Source organism: Oryctolagus cuniculus, chromosome 2 (assembly GCF_964237555.1).
Source record: "Oryctolagus cuniculus chromosome 2, mOryCun1.1, whole genome shotgun sequence".
Lineage (NCBI taxonomy): Eukaryota > Metazoa > Chordata > Mammalia > Lagomorpha > Leporidae > Oryctolagus > Oryctolagus cuniculus.
In genome coordinates, this window is record NC_091433.1 from 137,632,336 (window position 1) to 137,648,079 (window position 15,744).

At 42.2% G+C, this 15,744-nt stretch overlaps 1 protein-coding gene across 1 annotated transcript in view; it reads left to right on the plus strand.

The window, feature by feature from the left end:
* RAB1A (RAB1A, member RAS oncogene family) overlaps positions 1–15,744 on the plus strand; it is a 36,875-nt gene that overhangs the window by 13,559 nt on the left and 7,572 nt on the right. Inside the window, exon 2 of the mRNA XM_002709837.5 lies at positions 10,922–10,994. Coding sequence (XP_002709883.1) covers positions 10,922–10,994 — 73 coding nt within the window. The remainder of the gene's footprint in view (positions 1–10,921; positions 10,995–15,744) is intronic.

Below are 15,744 nucleotides of genomic sequence, written 5' to 3' on the forward strand. Positions count from 1 at the left end.
CTCCACTTCTGATCCAGCTCCCTGTTAGTGCTCCCGGGAAAGCAGCAGAAAATGGCCCAAGTACTTGGGCTCCTGCCACTGTTGTGCGAGACCTATCCCAACCCTGGTCGTGACCATTTGGGTAGTGAACCAGTGGATGGAAGATGGATCTCTGTGTCTTTCAAGTAAATTTAAAAATGATTTGCTTAAACTTTTAATTTGTTATAAAAGTAATATATGCTCACTGTAAAATTCATATGCTATAGGGGCTCATGCAGTAACTAGAGTTTTTTACCTCTTACCTCCAACAAGGAGTAAATATTCCAGCCTGAAAGTTAATTTTTTGTTGTGTTGTGTTCTATGTGGAGCATATTCAGACTGAGTGAAAAAGAAAAGTAAATGTCAAAAAAAAAAAAAAGTAAATGTCAAGCTCAGTCATTGTAGCCCAAGTTTTTTTGTTTTTTAAATTTTTATTTCCTTATTTGAGAAGCTTAGGGGAGAGAAAGGGAGAGAGCTTTTGAGAGTGTATGCTCCAGAGAAGAGCAAGCAAACCTGTGAGCTCCCATCTCTGGTTCACTCCCTAAATGCCTGCAAGGCCAGTGGGGTGGCAGAACCAGTCTCCTGTGGGGGTAGCAGAGACTCAGTGATTTGAGCCTTCACTGTTGCTTGCGGAGTCTGCATTAGCAGGAAACTGCACTTGGAGCTAGGGTTGGGCATTGAACTCAGGCACTCTGATATAGGGTACAGCCAAACGCCTGCCCCTGCAGCCCAAGTTTTTATTAAACACTGTATTTTATTAAATATTATATACCCAGAAAGGCTATTAGAGTAGTGTGTAGCTTAATAATCTTGATAATTTTTACATTAAATATAATTTTGCCTCTGTATCATACAGTGATTTTTTTTTTTTAAAGATTCATTTATTTAGTTGAAAGAATTAGAGAGAGGGAGAGGCAGAGAGAGAGGGAGAGAAGTTTTCCATCTGCTGGTTCACTCCCTAAATGGCTGCAACAGCCAGAGCTGGGCCAGGCTGAAACCAGGAGCCAGCAGGTTCTTAAGGGTCTCCCATGTAGCTGCAGGGGCCCAAGTACTTGGGCCATATTCCACAGCTTTCCCAGATGCATTAATAGGGAGCTGGGTTGGAAGTGGAGCAACCAGGACTTGAACCAGTGCCCAAATGAGATGCTGGAGTTGCAGGTGGCATTTTTTACCCACTATGTCACAATGCCAGCCCTATGATTTTGTTTTAAATTTGCTTAGTGCTTTGCTGTTTTCCTATGACATTTCCTTTCAAGAAGGTAAAATAATGTGAATTTTATCATGTAAATGATTTTATTCTGGAAAAGATAGTTTAGTTTCCATAGAACTTTTATAAATAGGTATTTTCTGAGGTGTTTTTATCAAAGCTGACATTACAAAGTTTGTATTTTGGAGTACTGTTTGGATGAAAACAGTACTAACTATACACCATAGTCCTCACTTGTAGTACCTTTTTCTTCCTTCGTGTATTTTATCAAAGGGTAGGATGTTGAAAGTTTTGTTAATGTTAGGGCTGGCACTGTGGTGTGGTGGGTTGAACCACCTCCTGCAACTTTGGCATTCCTTATAGGCGCCAAGTCAAGTCCTGGCTGCTGCACTTCTGATCCGGCTCCCTGCTAATGCACCTGGGAAAGCAGCAAAGGGTAGCCCAAGTCCTTAGGCCTACACCCATGTGGGAGACCTGGACAAAGCTCCTGACTCTTGACTTCAACCTGGCCCAGCCATTGCTGTTCCAGCCATTTGGGTAGTAAAAACAGTGGACGGCGGGGCCAGCACCGTGGTGTAGTAAGTTAATCCTCTGCCTGCATATGGTTGCTGGTTTGAGACCCAGCTGCTCCTCTTCCAGTCCAGCTCTCTGTTGTGGCCTGGGAAAGCAGCAGAAGATGGCCCAAGTCCTTGGGCCCCTGCACCCACGTGGGAGACTTGGAAGAAGCTCCTGGCTCCTGGCTTTGGATCGGCGCAGCTCCAACCATTGCGGCCATTTAGGAAGTGAACCAACAGAAGGAAGACCTTTCTCTCTGTCTCTCCCTCTCACTGTCTATAACTCTAACTCTCAAATAAAATAAATAAAATCTTAAAAAAGGGAAAAGAAAACAGTGGATGGAAGATCTCTGTCTCTCTGTAGCTCTGCCTTTCGAATAAATACATTTTTTTTAAGTTGTTTAAAGTCAACTTGTAAGATATATATTTTTAATTTGTTTTCATTTTATTTCAAAGGTAGAGAGAAACAGGCTGAGAAGGATCTTCCATCCTTTGGTTCATCCCCAAATGATTTGCAACAGCCAGGGCTGGGCCAGGCTGAAGTGAGGAACCTGGAATTCCATCTGTCTCTGATGATGGTGACAGGGGTTGAGCCATCATGTGCAGCCTCCAAGGATTTGCATTAGCAAGAAGCTGGAGGAGCCAGGTCTCAAACTAAACACTGCTTTATGGGATGTGGGTATTCAAGTGATGATTTAACTGCTATGGCAAAAGCTTGCACAGTCAACTTTCTGTTGTAAAATATTCATTGACATATGAACCGTGTCTGATAGTCTAAATTTTATTTCATGAGAAAAGAAGAAAATTTACTCCCAATGAATCCAGAAAGCTGACTTCTTTTACTGTTGTTATATCAGGAATGTGCCAGTGGTATCAGCTTACATCCTTGACTTTCTGTACCTATTTAGAAATCATTTTTTTATGATGTGTGCTACATTAATGTGCAAGGGTGTTTAAGTCACTGAGTAAAACTAATGTTTTTTATTCCCTTCAAACAGAATTTTTTTCTTGGTTATAAAAGTAAATATAAATGACTATAAGCTGTTAAAAAGGTACAAAAAATGAAATGTTAGTAATAATCCTAGAATTTAGAAGTGTCCATTTTTTCATCTTATATGTATGCAAAAGTTTTTTTTTTTTTTAAATTGAGGTGGCACTAAACAGAATGTTCTATAATGTCTTCACGTAACAGCGTTTCACTTAACAGCCTCATATAGGGTTTCAGAAATCCAAGCAGCATTTTATATTCAGAAACAAGCTGATTTGTCTCCTACTTCATATTCAGGCAGTTTAATAACTTTATCATGAAAAGAAGAGCATTTTACCTGTGATATGTGTTGCGATACAGCTGGTTAAATCTCTATATGGAAAGCCCTCGTCCCGTATTAGAGTGCTAGTTTTTCGTTCTGGCTACTCCACTTACATGCCAGCTCCTTGTTCCTGTACCTGGGATGATGACGGCTCCCATGTGGGAGATCTAATGGAGTTCCTGGCTTCTAGTTTCAGCCTGACCCCAACCCTGGCTGTTGTAGCTATTTTGGGAGTGAACCAGTTGATGGAAGATTTCTGTATCTCTCTTGCTTTCACTCACTCTACCTTTCAAATAAGTAAATATTTTTTTAAAAAGACATAATGGAGCTGTTGTAGTGGGAGAAGCCACCACCTGTGACCCCAGTACCCCTATAGGTGCTGGTTTGTGTCCTACCTGCTCCACTGCTCTCCCCCCCCCCCCCTTAAGATTTATTTATTTTGTGAAGCAGAGTTAGAGAGGGAGGCAGAGAGAGAGGTCTTCCACGCGCTAGTTTATTCCCCAAATGACTACAATGGCCAGAGCTGGGCCAGGCCGAAGCCAGGAGCCAGGAGCCACTTCTGGGTCTGCCATGAGGGTGCATCTTCTACTGCTTTTTCCAGGCCTTTAGCAGGAAGCTGGATCAGAAATAGTCCAGTCCTAGATGTTGTAGTGATCTGGAGAGTGAACCAGTGAGTGGAAGATCTTTCTGACTTTCAAATAAATAAATAGTTCTGAAGAAAAAAACACATTTTACATAAGTGGAATTTTTAATCTAAAATCTGGTTTTGTAATTTTTAAAATTATTTTATTTATTTGAAAGTCAGAGTTACACAGAGAGAGGAGAGGCAGAGAGAGAGAGAGAGAGAGAGAGAGGTCTTCCATCCGATGGTGCACTCCCCAGATGGCCGGAATGGCCGGAGCTGTGCTGATCCAAAGCCAGGAGCCAGAAGCTTCTTCCGAGTCTCCCACGTGGGTGCAGGGGCCCAAGGACTTGGGCCATCTTCTACTGCTTTCCCAGTCCACAGCAGAGAGCTGGATCAGAAGTGGAGCAGCTGGGTCTTGAACTAGCGCCCATATGGGATGCCCGTGCTTCAGGCTTGGGCGTTAACCCGCTGCACCACAGTGTCGGCCCCTGTAATTTTTTAATTAATACTCTTCCAAGGACTCTTAATAGTGATGTTTTAAGAGGTATGGTAGAATTCCGTCCCCTGGTCCTCGAGTCATTTGGCTGCACAGTGCCTTTGGGGCGAATCCCAGTGCCCCAGCGAGTGCTGATGCAGCCACGCCTGGCCGTGGGGGGCGGGGTGGGGGGAGTGAAGTGAGGGCCTGTGCATGGTGCCTGGCCTTTTCACCTGCTGGTGTGCGGGTATCTCCTTGTGGGAAGAGCGTAGGGGCCATGGCAGGCTCTTTGGCCGGGTCTTGGTTGAGAGGAGCACTGCAGAAACGATAACCAAAGGAGGCATTATGCTCCCTGAAAAATCTCAAGGAAAAGTATTGCAAGCAGTGGTAGTAGCTGTTGGATCAGGCGCTAAAGGAAAGGGTGGAGAGATTGAACCAGTTAGTGCGAAAGTTGGAGATAAAGAACTTCTTCCAGAATATGGAGGCAACATAGTTGTAGACAACAAGGATTATTTTCTATTTAGAGATGGTGGCATTCTTGGAAAATATGTAGATTGAAATCCTTGTTGAGGGGCCAGTGCTGTGGCACAGCAGGTTAACGCCCTGGCCTGAAGTGCTGGCATCCCACATGGTTGCTGGTTCGAGACCCAGCTGCTCCTCTTCCTATCCAGCTCTCTGTTGTGGCCTGGGAAAGCAGTAGAAGATGGCCCAAGTCCTTGGGCCCCTGTATCTGCACGGGAGACCTGGAAGAATCTCCTGGCTTTGGATCGGCGCAGCTCCGGCCGTTGTGGCCATCTGGGGAGTGAACCTGCAGATGGAAGACCTCTCTCTCTGTCTCTGTCTCTCTCTGTAACTCTGACTTTCAAATAAATAAAATAAATATTAAAAAAAAAAAAGAAATCCTTGTTGAAACAGCATCACATGAAGCTTCCCGTTCCATTGAAGTTCTGAAATCTTTCCTCATGTAAATAATTTCCATATCTCTTTTATAATAAATTAATGCTATCTAAAATAATGACACCCATTCTCTAAACTTTAGTTTCACTGTTCTGGTGTTAAAAATAGAAAGAAGTGAATTTTAGTGCTGGCATGTAAAGATAGTATAGGAATGAGTGTGTATGTGTATCATTGAACATCAAGATTGTGTTCAGATCATAAATAACAGATATAGAGCTCTAAGCTGAAAATTGAAACAAGGATTCTGGGATTGGCCCTTCCACTGTTTTGTAATATATAGTTTATATTCTCTTTATTTTATTTTTTTTGACAGGCAGAGTTAGTGAGAGAGAGACAGAAAGGTCTTCCTTTTGCTGTTGGTTCACCCCCCCAAGTGGCCGCTACAGCTGGCGCGTTGTGGCCGGCGTGCTGCACCTATCCGTAGCCAGGAGCCAGGTGCTTCCTCCTGGTCTTCCATGTGGGTGCAGGGCCCAAGGACCTGGGCCATCCTCCACTGCCTTCCCGGGCCACAGCAGAGAGCTGGACTGGAAGAGGAGCAACCGGGACAGAATCCGGCACCCCAACCGTGACTAGAACTTGGAGTGCCGGCACCGCAGGCTGGCTCAGCCCCAGCCTTGGGGCCAATTGGGGAATGAACCAGCAGATGGAAGATGGATCTCTATTTTTTCTCTTTCCCCTCTCTGTAATTCTGCCTTTCAAATGAGTAAATAAATCTTTAAAATAGTTAAAATTACATGTAGGCATAAAAACTTAATGATCCAAACTCTTGAGAAACAAAGAGTAAATACATTTATTTAAAGTCTTAAATTAGTCTTGACTCTTACTAAATTTTGCTATTTCAGTTTCTAATTTTAGATTTGCATATGGCCTTGTCTAAATACTGACGGAGTTTGTGGATTCAAAAGGCTTCCATAGCCAAGGCAGCTCATGCATGTCAAGAGCCTCAGGTGATCAGTGACGTCACACATAAGAGTGTTAATTTCGGGTGGTCAGGCTTCAGGATGCTTGGCGCTCTAGGGTGATCCCTCAGCGGCAGCAGGCCCTCCCAGGATCCTGCTGGGGCTCAGGCAGAGAGAGGGCTCCCTTTGGGCAGCAGCAGGGACACACCTGGCACCCCTGCCCCCTGCAGCTGTGCCCGGAGACCCTGGCTCCCCTCCCAGGTCTTGGCAGCATGTGCCGTGGCATTCAGGTTTGGGTCCTGGTTTCTAGCACCTTCAGGATGGAACCCAAAGCTCTGTCGCCCCCCCCCCCCCCGCCTTAGCTGTTGACCTTTCTTGTGCCAAATGAGGCAGTCCCCAAGCAGTGGGAACCGGCCACAAAAGCCTCAAGGACCCCAGGCCGTGGGCCATGGCTCTTCGAGGTTTGCCATTGCTTGAATACAACCAAGAAGACAGTTTTTACAGAGAGGCTCCCTCTAAGGGACCCCGCCCTGTCTCCATGGGAGGCATTGCCTCCACTTTGTAGAGCACAGTGGTGGAGGAGAATACTTCTGATTAAAAAAAAAAAAAATCTCACACACACAAAAAATTTTGGGTGGTCACTAATGTCATACATAAGAGTTGTTTTTTTTTATTTTTTTAAAGATTTTTATTTATTTATTTGAAAGTCAGAGTTAAACAGAGAGAAGAGAGGCAAAGAGAGAGAGAAAAAGAGGTCGGTCGGTCTTCCATCCGATGGTTCACTCCCCAAATGGCTGCAATGGCTGGAGCTGCACCGATCCAAAGCCAGGAGCCAGGAGCTTCTTCTGGGCCTCCTACGTGGGTGCAGGAGCCCAAGGACTGAGGCCATCTTCTACTGCTTTCCCAGGCCATAGCAGAGAGCTGGATTGGAAGTGGAGAGCTGCGTGTCAAACCAGCGCCCATATGGGATGCCGGTGCTTCAGGCCTGGGCCTGGGCTCAACCCGCTCGCTGTTCCACAGCACAGGCCTGAAGAGTATTGTTAAATTAACTACAAGGAGTCACTGAGCACTAACTTCCTATGTAGGACCTCTGTCAGTGAGTTGTATTATGAGAGTTAACTGTAAAACTTGTTCTCAGGTTTGTGTGTCTGTGTGTATGTGCATGTGTGTAAACTGTTGAAATCCTTTACTTAGTATAGAGTTGATCTTCTGTGTATAAAGTTAATTGAAAATGAATCTTAATGGAGAATGGGACTGGGAATGGGAGCGGGCAAAGGTGGAGGGGTGGGAAGGGTGGGTATGGTGGGAAGAATCATTATATTCCTAAGGTTGTACTTAAGAAATTTGTATTCCTTAAATAAAAGGTTTTTTTTCCGGGGGAGGGGGATACACTTTAAGCTACCCCCCCTAAAAAAAAAGACAAATATAGCCGGTGAGTCACACAGTGTGAAGATCACCCAAGCAGCTTGTTAGAGAGGGAACAGACACAAGGGGCAAAGGCCCTCTGAGAGGCCCTTGTGAGAAATATTTAGACAGTGCTAAAAGTGAGACCTCTTTCTAAGTGGCATGGTGGAGAATTGGGGTGGAGGGTACTCAGAGCAGAGAAGATTGTGTCATAGACATGAGATCTTTGACCCCTCGTTGCAGAGATTCATCTGCAAATGAAGAACTCTCTAGGTTTTCCCTTATTGAGGCAGACTCTGAGTTTCATCCCAGTCTCTTATTTCTGAATTTGGGATCAGAGGAAGCACATTCCAAGGCATGTTTGCTGTTCACCTGTGAGCAAGTCACATCTGTGTTTTCTCATCTCTCAGACTGGTTAATGTGACAACAGTACATCCACTATCAGTGTTGTGAGATGTAATGAGATAAAAATGTGAAAATGCCTCACACAAGAAGAAAAAAGGAATTCCCAAGTGGCGGCCCCACCCACTGTGCACAGCACCTGCCCCAGATTGTCTTATACAGAGTACTTAACTCTTCAAAGTATTTATGATGGCTTTGAACTATGAATGGTTAGATATGCAAATAATATTATAAAATAACACTACTGTGTTCATAAAATTTAAAAATTGTAATTGAAAAGGATGTTTTTAAAAAATTGCCTATTTCTTGAAACCATATGTAACACAATTAGAAAATATTCATAAATTTTGCAGCCTCATGGTTGCTCATATAGAGAAGTTGATTTTTCTTTTTTATTTGACAGAGTTAGAGAAAGACAGAGAGAAAGGTCTTCCTTCTGTTGGTTCACCCTCCCAAAATGGCCACTATGGCCGGAGCTACGCCGATCCGAAGCCAGGAGCCAGGTGCTTCCTCGCAGTCTCCCATGCAAGTGCAGGGGCCCAATCACTTGGGCCATCCTCCACTGCCTTTCCGGGCCAAAGCAGAGAGCTGGACTGGAAGAGGAGCAACCAGGATTAGAACTGGCGCCCATATGGGATGCTGGCCCCGCAGGCAGAGGATTAACCAAGTGAGCCATGGTGCCGGCCCTGAGAAGTTGATTTTTAAGTTTATTTACATGAAAGAACAGATTTCATATATTTCATAGTTTTAAGCCCATAATGATAATTTCTACCCCCTCTCCTTCCCTCCTTCCTTTTTTTCTTTTAATTTTTATTTTATAGCAATATACTTTCAGTTTACTTTGTAGTCATAGGCTTAATCCTCAACTAAATAAAGAATTCTGCAAGTCGTTAAGCAGAAAGATCACTGTTCCATGGGAGTATAGACAAAGGCTATAAACAGCCAAATCTCAAGATGTCAATTTCACTCATATACATTACTGTTTGTGTGTGTGAGAAGTTGATCTGTAATGATGCCTCATGCAATATCTGTGGCCCAGTGCAGTCTTTTATTACAACAGAGTCTAGTATAGCCAATTCAGGAGATGTTGTTTTTTGAGTGTTGACTTCATCCATCTCAGCATGCTCAGGAAGATTGGTAAATTCAGGCCATTTGTTGTGTTGAAACTATTGTTTAAAAACTACCAACTAGAGGCTGATGTTGTGTGTCTAGTAAAGCTGCTACCTGTGACACTGGCATCCCATGTGGGCACCAGTTTTGTGTCCTGGCTGCATCCAGCTTCTTGCTGATGGCCTGGGAAAAGCAGTGAAAGGTGGCCCATGTGGGTGACCTGGATGAAGCTCCTGGCTTTGGCCTTGTTCAGCCATGGCCATTGACCACCTGGGGAGTGAACCAGCAGATGGAAGACCTCTATGTCTCTCCCTTGTTCTAACTCTTTCAAATAAACAAATAATCTTAAAAATAAAACAAAATCTACTCACTATAATAGTGTCAATGCTATGACTATTCTTGCTACTGAAATATAAATTCTTAACAGGTACTCACTTTTAATATTCATTATTCTTAAGAATTTATTTGGTTAAATTAAGAATGAACCTATCAAAAATACCAAAGTCAGTTAGCTGTACTGCCTAAAGGGATTTGTTTGGTATTAAGGATCAATCATATATTAAGGATAATAGCCTAAAAGAATCTTAAACCGGAATGGATGCTAATTAGTTGGTTATATCCTTCAGTTTTTTTCTGATTTTGAGTTAGGCCTAGTGGTAGTAGATATGTACACGATCAACATAATTTTCAGTGTTTCTGTAGAATGCTTTTGTACATGCTTGGAATGTTGGTAAAGTTCTGTAGCTTGTATAAATAGCTTGTGATTTCGCCACATTTCTTTTTTCTTTTTCTTTAAATTTATTTGGCAGAGTTATAGACAGTGTGAGAGAGAGACAGAAAGGTCTTCCTTCTGTTGGTTCACTCCCCAAATGGCTGCTATGGCTGGAGCTGCGCTCATCTGAAGCCAGGAGCCAGGTGCTTCTTCCTGGTCTCTCATGCTGGTGCAGGGCCCAAGCACTTGGGCCATCCTCCACTGCCCTCCCAGGCCACAGCAGAGAGCTGGACTGGAAGAGGAGCAACCAGGACTAGCAACCGGTGCCCATATGGGATGCCAGCGCCACAGGTGGAGGATTAACCAAGTGAGCCACGGCGCCGGCCCCCCACCACATTTCTAGTTTAAAGTATTTATAACACAAGCTTTCAGAAGTGAAGTGTTAATATTTTTTGGGAAAAATTCCAGCTGGATGTTAGGAAAGGATAGGATTGCTATGAAATAATAATTTGCTCTTGGAGAATTTGAAGGAAAGACCAATAATTTATTATCAAGAACAAAGAACAATAGAAAGTTGAGTTGACTTTCCTATATTCTGATGCTGTAGAGGAGTGGGAATTTTTTTGTTTAAAGGTTATTTATTAATGTATTTATTTGAAAGCCAGAGGCAGAGAGAGAGAGGGATTGCTTCCATTCCCTGGTTCCAAATGGTCACAACAGCCAGAGGAGGGCCATGTTGAATCCAGGAGCCAGGAACTCCACCCTGGTCTCCCAAGGGGATGGCAGGGACTCAAGTATTTGAGCATCATTTGCTGCTTCCCACAGGGAATTGGGTCAGAAGCAGAATAGCTGGAATAGGAACTGGCACTTTGATATGGGATACAAGTGGCCTGAGTGGCAGCCTAACCTGCCTGCCCTCAAGGAATGGAATTTATGTAGCATAGTCTTTTGGACTTTCCAAGAATGTGTATCACTTAATGTTTCCTTTCATTCTTCCCTTAGAGGTTTACTGAACTCAAAGATCATGGGGTGATATTTCCTATCTTATATAATTCTGTCATGTTCAGTGATTCATGAAAAGGGTTGCTCTTGGTTGCAGTTTTGGTTTCTGTTAGTTTTTGGCTTGGATTTTTCAGGAACTGTGGTCTTCACAGAAAGATGTTATTCTTGGCTATATTTTTTTTGTTGTAGTACTTACTAATGTAGTATGCTTTTTATTAATGTGATTTTCTTTTCTTTTTTTTGCAGTGATTATTTATTCAAGTTACTTCTGATTGGTGACTCTGGGGTTGGAAAATCTTGCCTTCTTCTTAGGTTTGCAGTAAGTTGAAATTGAAATGCCTTTACAGTTAATTATATTTATATATTTATGTTAATAATATAATAAATAATAATTAATAATATAATAGTTAATTTATATTAATATAAATATATTAATACAGTGTATATTTACAAGGTTGATCAAAAGATTATTTAGAAGTAATTCTGCCAAAAGTTATGTATTTAAAGCCTCCAATATGCATTTCCAGTTATCTTTACTAAGTTAATTGTGCTCTTAAAAAGTGAAGTTATAAAGACGCAGTGTGTAATATTCTTGGTAGAGGTCAATATATACTTATTAAGTATTAAAGTAGGGAATATTTACTTAGCAATAATACCAAGACAAAAGGCATTTGCCTTTTTCTCTGTGTTGCAATTTGCTCTAGAACCTTTGTTGGTAACACTGCGCTTGGTACTTTAATCACAGGGATAAAGGAGAACCATTTTCATTTAATAATGTATTTTCATGAAATAGGAAAATTGAGTAATTTTTTTAGAAATTTTGTTCCTTTGGTGTTCTTTCTTAAAAATCTGTATGAAGGAAGGAAGTATAGTCCTTTGGCTTGCTGGAGTGTGATTGATTGTCTTGAGGAAAAAAACACTGTAGTTGTTTGGAGTTATAAGTTGAACAACTGGCATTTTTTGTTTATTTTCCCAAAGAGCACTTTTTTTTTTTTTTGAAGATTATTATTTGAAAGAACTACAGAGAAGGGAGGAAAGAAGAGAGAGATCTTCTTCCATCCATTGATTCACTCCTCAGATGTGTCGCAGTGGCCAGGACTGAGCCAGGCTGAAGTCAGGAGCTTCTTCTAGGTCTCCCAAATGGGTAGCAGGGGCCTCAGCACTTGGGCCATCCTCTGCTGCTTTTCCAGGTCTTCAGCAGGGAGCTGGATTGGAAGTGGAGCAGCCAGGGCATGAACCGGCACCCATATGGAATGCTGGCATTGTAGGTGGCAGCTTTACCTGCTATGCCACAATGACAGCCCTTAACACCAGTTTTGTTGTTGTTGTTGTTGTTAAACTTGAAAGAACAGCTGGCTGGCGCTGTGGCTCAATAGGCTAATCCTCCGCCTGCAGCGCCAGCACCCCGGGTTTTAGTCCTGGTCGGGGCGCTAGATTCTGTCCCGGTTGTTCCTCTTCCAGTCCAGCTCTGCTGTGACCCGGGAAGGCAGTGGAGGATGGCCCAAGTGCTTGGGCCCTGCACCCGCATGGGAGACCAGGAGAAAGCACCTGGCTTCTGGCTTCGGATCGGCGCAGCGCGCCGGCCATAGTGGCCATTTGGAGGGTGAACCAACGGCAAAGGAAGACCTTTCTCTCTGTCTCTCTCACTGTCTAACTCTGCCTGTCAAAAAAAAAAAAAAAAAAAAAAAAAAAAAAAGACATCAATTCAACAGGAAGATGTGACTATAGTAAATACATATGCACTCGATATCAGGGTACCTGGCTATTTAGAAGAAATGTAATGGATCTAAGTGGAGACACAGACTCCAATACTGTAGTAGTGGGGGACTTCAGTACCCTGCTTTCATTAGTGGACAGATCAACTAGACAAAATTAGCAAAGACACAGCAGAGCTAATCTACACTATTACCAAATGGACCTAACATATCTACAGACCATTTCATCCCAAAGATGCAAAATACACTTTTTCATCAAAGCATGGAACTTTCCCTAGGATACACCGTATGATAGGCCATAAAGCAAGTCTCAGCATATTAAAAAAAAAACAAAACAAAACCAAAACTTGAAAGAACAGCTGACAAACATAGTTAAAATTGTGTGGCAGACATTTTCTTAAATGAATTGGGACTGTCATTTCAAGGAAAATAGGTATAGACATTTATTGCTTATAATAAAGTTCAAGCTTTCAAAGGAAAATTAGAAGCTTATAAAAGTTGTTCACCATTGTGAGATTGACAGTGTCCTCCATACTTAAGACTTTTCAGATGAGATGAATGACAAGATTAATGAATGTCATTTAAAAATATATAACATTTCATTTTATTTAATAGTTAAAAGAAGTACTAGGATAAAGCATAGGTGGCCCATTAATATTGGTGTGTAAGGTATTTTCCAAAATAGAAAAAGCAAGAAAGAAGTTAAATTGTATTTCATTAAAATTTGTTGAGCACATAAATACATTAGAAAACAAATAGCACTAGCAAAAACTAATAAATGAAAGAGAGTTGATTTTTCTCAACTATGTGAAGCTAAGTTACACATCAGTAAAAAATACTATCATAGTGGAAATCTGGAGAAGTCCATGAACAAGCAGTTCAACAAAGAAATACAACTTGCCAATAAATATGAAAAAATTCAACTTTGATTATAATTAAAGCATTTTAGCTTAAAACGGGTATCACTTAATTGTTACTAAATTAGGAATATAAAAACTAAAGGCAATTTCTATGATTAAATCAATACTAATAAGTAGTTGGGAAAGTGGCCTTGTTGGAATCTCAAGGCAAAATCCTCCTGGCAAAGCCATAGATATAAATTAGAGGCTTCTAGTGTTGCTAGAGTAACCAAGGAAATATTTTACTAATTTCTCATGCCTAAGCACCCCAAATAGGAACAGTTGTGATAAGAATGATAATGAAGTATATAGTAAGCTACAGGAGCACAGAGGAAAGAATCCTAATTACTTTGGCTGAGGAGTTGGAGAAGTTGTTTCAGTATTATCTGAGAATACAGTTGAAGAATGAATAAAAATTGCCTCATGACCCAGGAGTAGAGGTAGGCAGAAAGAGATAACTGAGACTTTTGGACAGAGAATAGTATGTGCCATGGCACAGAGGCATGAGAGGAAGGGTGATTTAGGGATTTGTAAGAATTCTGTATTTCTAGCCAAGCACTTGGCATGTGGAAGTGTTAGTTAAATGAATGCATGTTGCGTTCATTTTTTTTTTTTAATGTTTTTATGGATTTATTTGAAAGGCAGAATGACACAGAGAGATTGATTGGTCTTCTGTCTTCTGGTTCATTCCCCAAATGGCAGCAACAGTCAGGTCTGGACCAGGCTGAAACCAGGAGCTAGGAACTCCATCTCAGTCTCCCACATGGATAGCAGAGGCCCAAGTGCTTGGGTCATTCTTTGCTGCGTTCCCAGGTGCATTAGCAGAAAGTAGGATTGGAAGTGGAATAGCCAGAACTTGAGTCGATGCTCCAATATGGGATGCCAGTCTTGGAAACGGTGGTTTAACTGGCTGCTCATTCCATTCTTTATCTATTTTTGGCAGTGGCTTATACTTACTAGGTACAAAACAAATGACTTAGAAAATGAAATCCTGGGGCCAGCGCTGTGGCACAGTGGCACAGTGGGTTAACACCCTGGCCTGAAGTGCCAGCATTCCATATGGGTGCCGGTTCGAGATCTGGCTGCTCCACTTCTGATTCAGCTCTCTGCTGTGGCCTGGAAAAGCAGTGCAAGATGGCCCAAGTCCTTGGGCCCCTGTACCCACATGGGAGACCTGGAAGAAGCCCCTGGCTCCTGGCTTCGGCTCAGCGCAGCTCTGGCCATTGCAGCCAATTGGGGAGTGAACCAGTGAATGGAAGACCTACCTCTCTCTCTCTTTCTCTCTCTCTCTCTCTCGGCCTCTCCTCTCTCTGTGTAACTCTTGACTTTCAAATAAATAAATCTTAAAAAAAAAAAAAAGAAAGAAAATGAATTCCTAGTAACAGTGAGAGGAGCATTTTGTCAAATTGCATCGAATGTACCATTTACCCAGTGATTCTAGATATGCATAAATGTGGATGAATGAAGATAAGTTAGTACAGTAACCTCTAGACACTTGAAAGTGTCTCTAATCACATTTCAATTTTCTTGGGAAATCTTTTTGTTTTAAATGCATAAACTAATTAGATTTAGCATTATTAGACTTGTCTCCATGGTTTACGTAACCTGTTTTTTCCTCTTAGTTGGGAGTGTTATGATGCAGGTTCCAAACGTGATTTGTCCCTGCCCTCCCATGTCCTTCAGTATGCATTTCTAAAACTTGACATTTTCTTATAAAATGGCAATGCCACTGTCAACATAAAAATTAAGTAAATTTGCTTGACTGACTCGAAAGTGCTGTGTTGCTGTTGGTGTTTTATACCAGGATTCAAACACCTTCTCCTCTATTATTTGTTTTTCGTGTCATTGATTTTTTTTGCAGAAATTGGGGCAGTTGTCTTATACATTCATTGTCCAACATTCTAGGTTTGTCATTTTGCCTCTGTTTGGTGTCCTTATCACTTTTTGTAATTGAAAGTAAGTACTAGAGCTGTTTTGTACATGAGGTACCTACTAGCTGTTATTTGACTTTAAGATAAATGAATTAAAATTGAAAAATTTGAAAAATTCATTACACAAGCTACATGGGGTTAGTGGCTGCCATTTGTTTAGAAGATTTATTAATGGCCAGTGCCGTGGCTCACTAGGCTAATCCTCCGCCTGCGGGGCCGGCACACCGGGTTCTAGTCCCGGTCAGGGCGCCGGATTCTGTCCCGGTTGCCCCTCTTCCAGGCCAGCTCTCTGCTGTGGCCCGGGAGTGCAGTGGAGGATGGCCCAGGTGCTTGGGCCCTGCACCCCATGGGAGACCAGGATAAGTACCTGGCTCCTGCCATCAGCTGCAGCGCGCCAGCCGTGGTGGCCATTGGAGGGTGAACCAATGGCAAAAGGAAGACCTTTCTCTCTCTCTCTCTCTCTCTCTCTCTCACTTCCACTCTGCCTGTAAAAAAAAAAAAAAAAAAAAAAAAAGATTTATTTA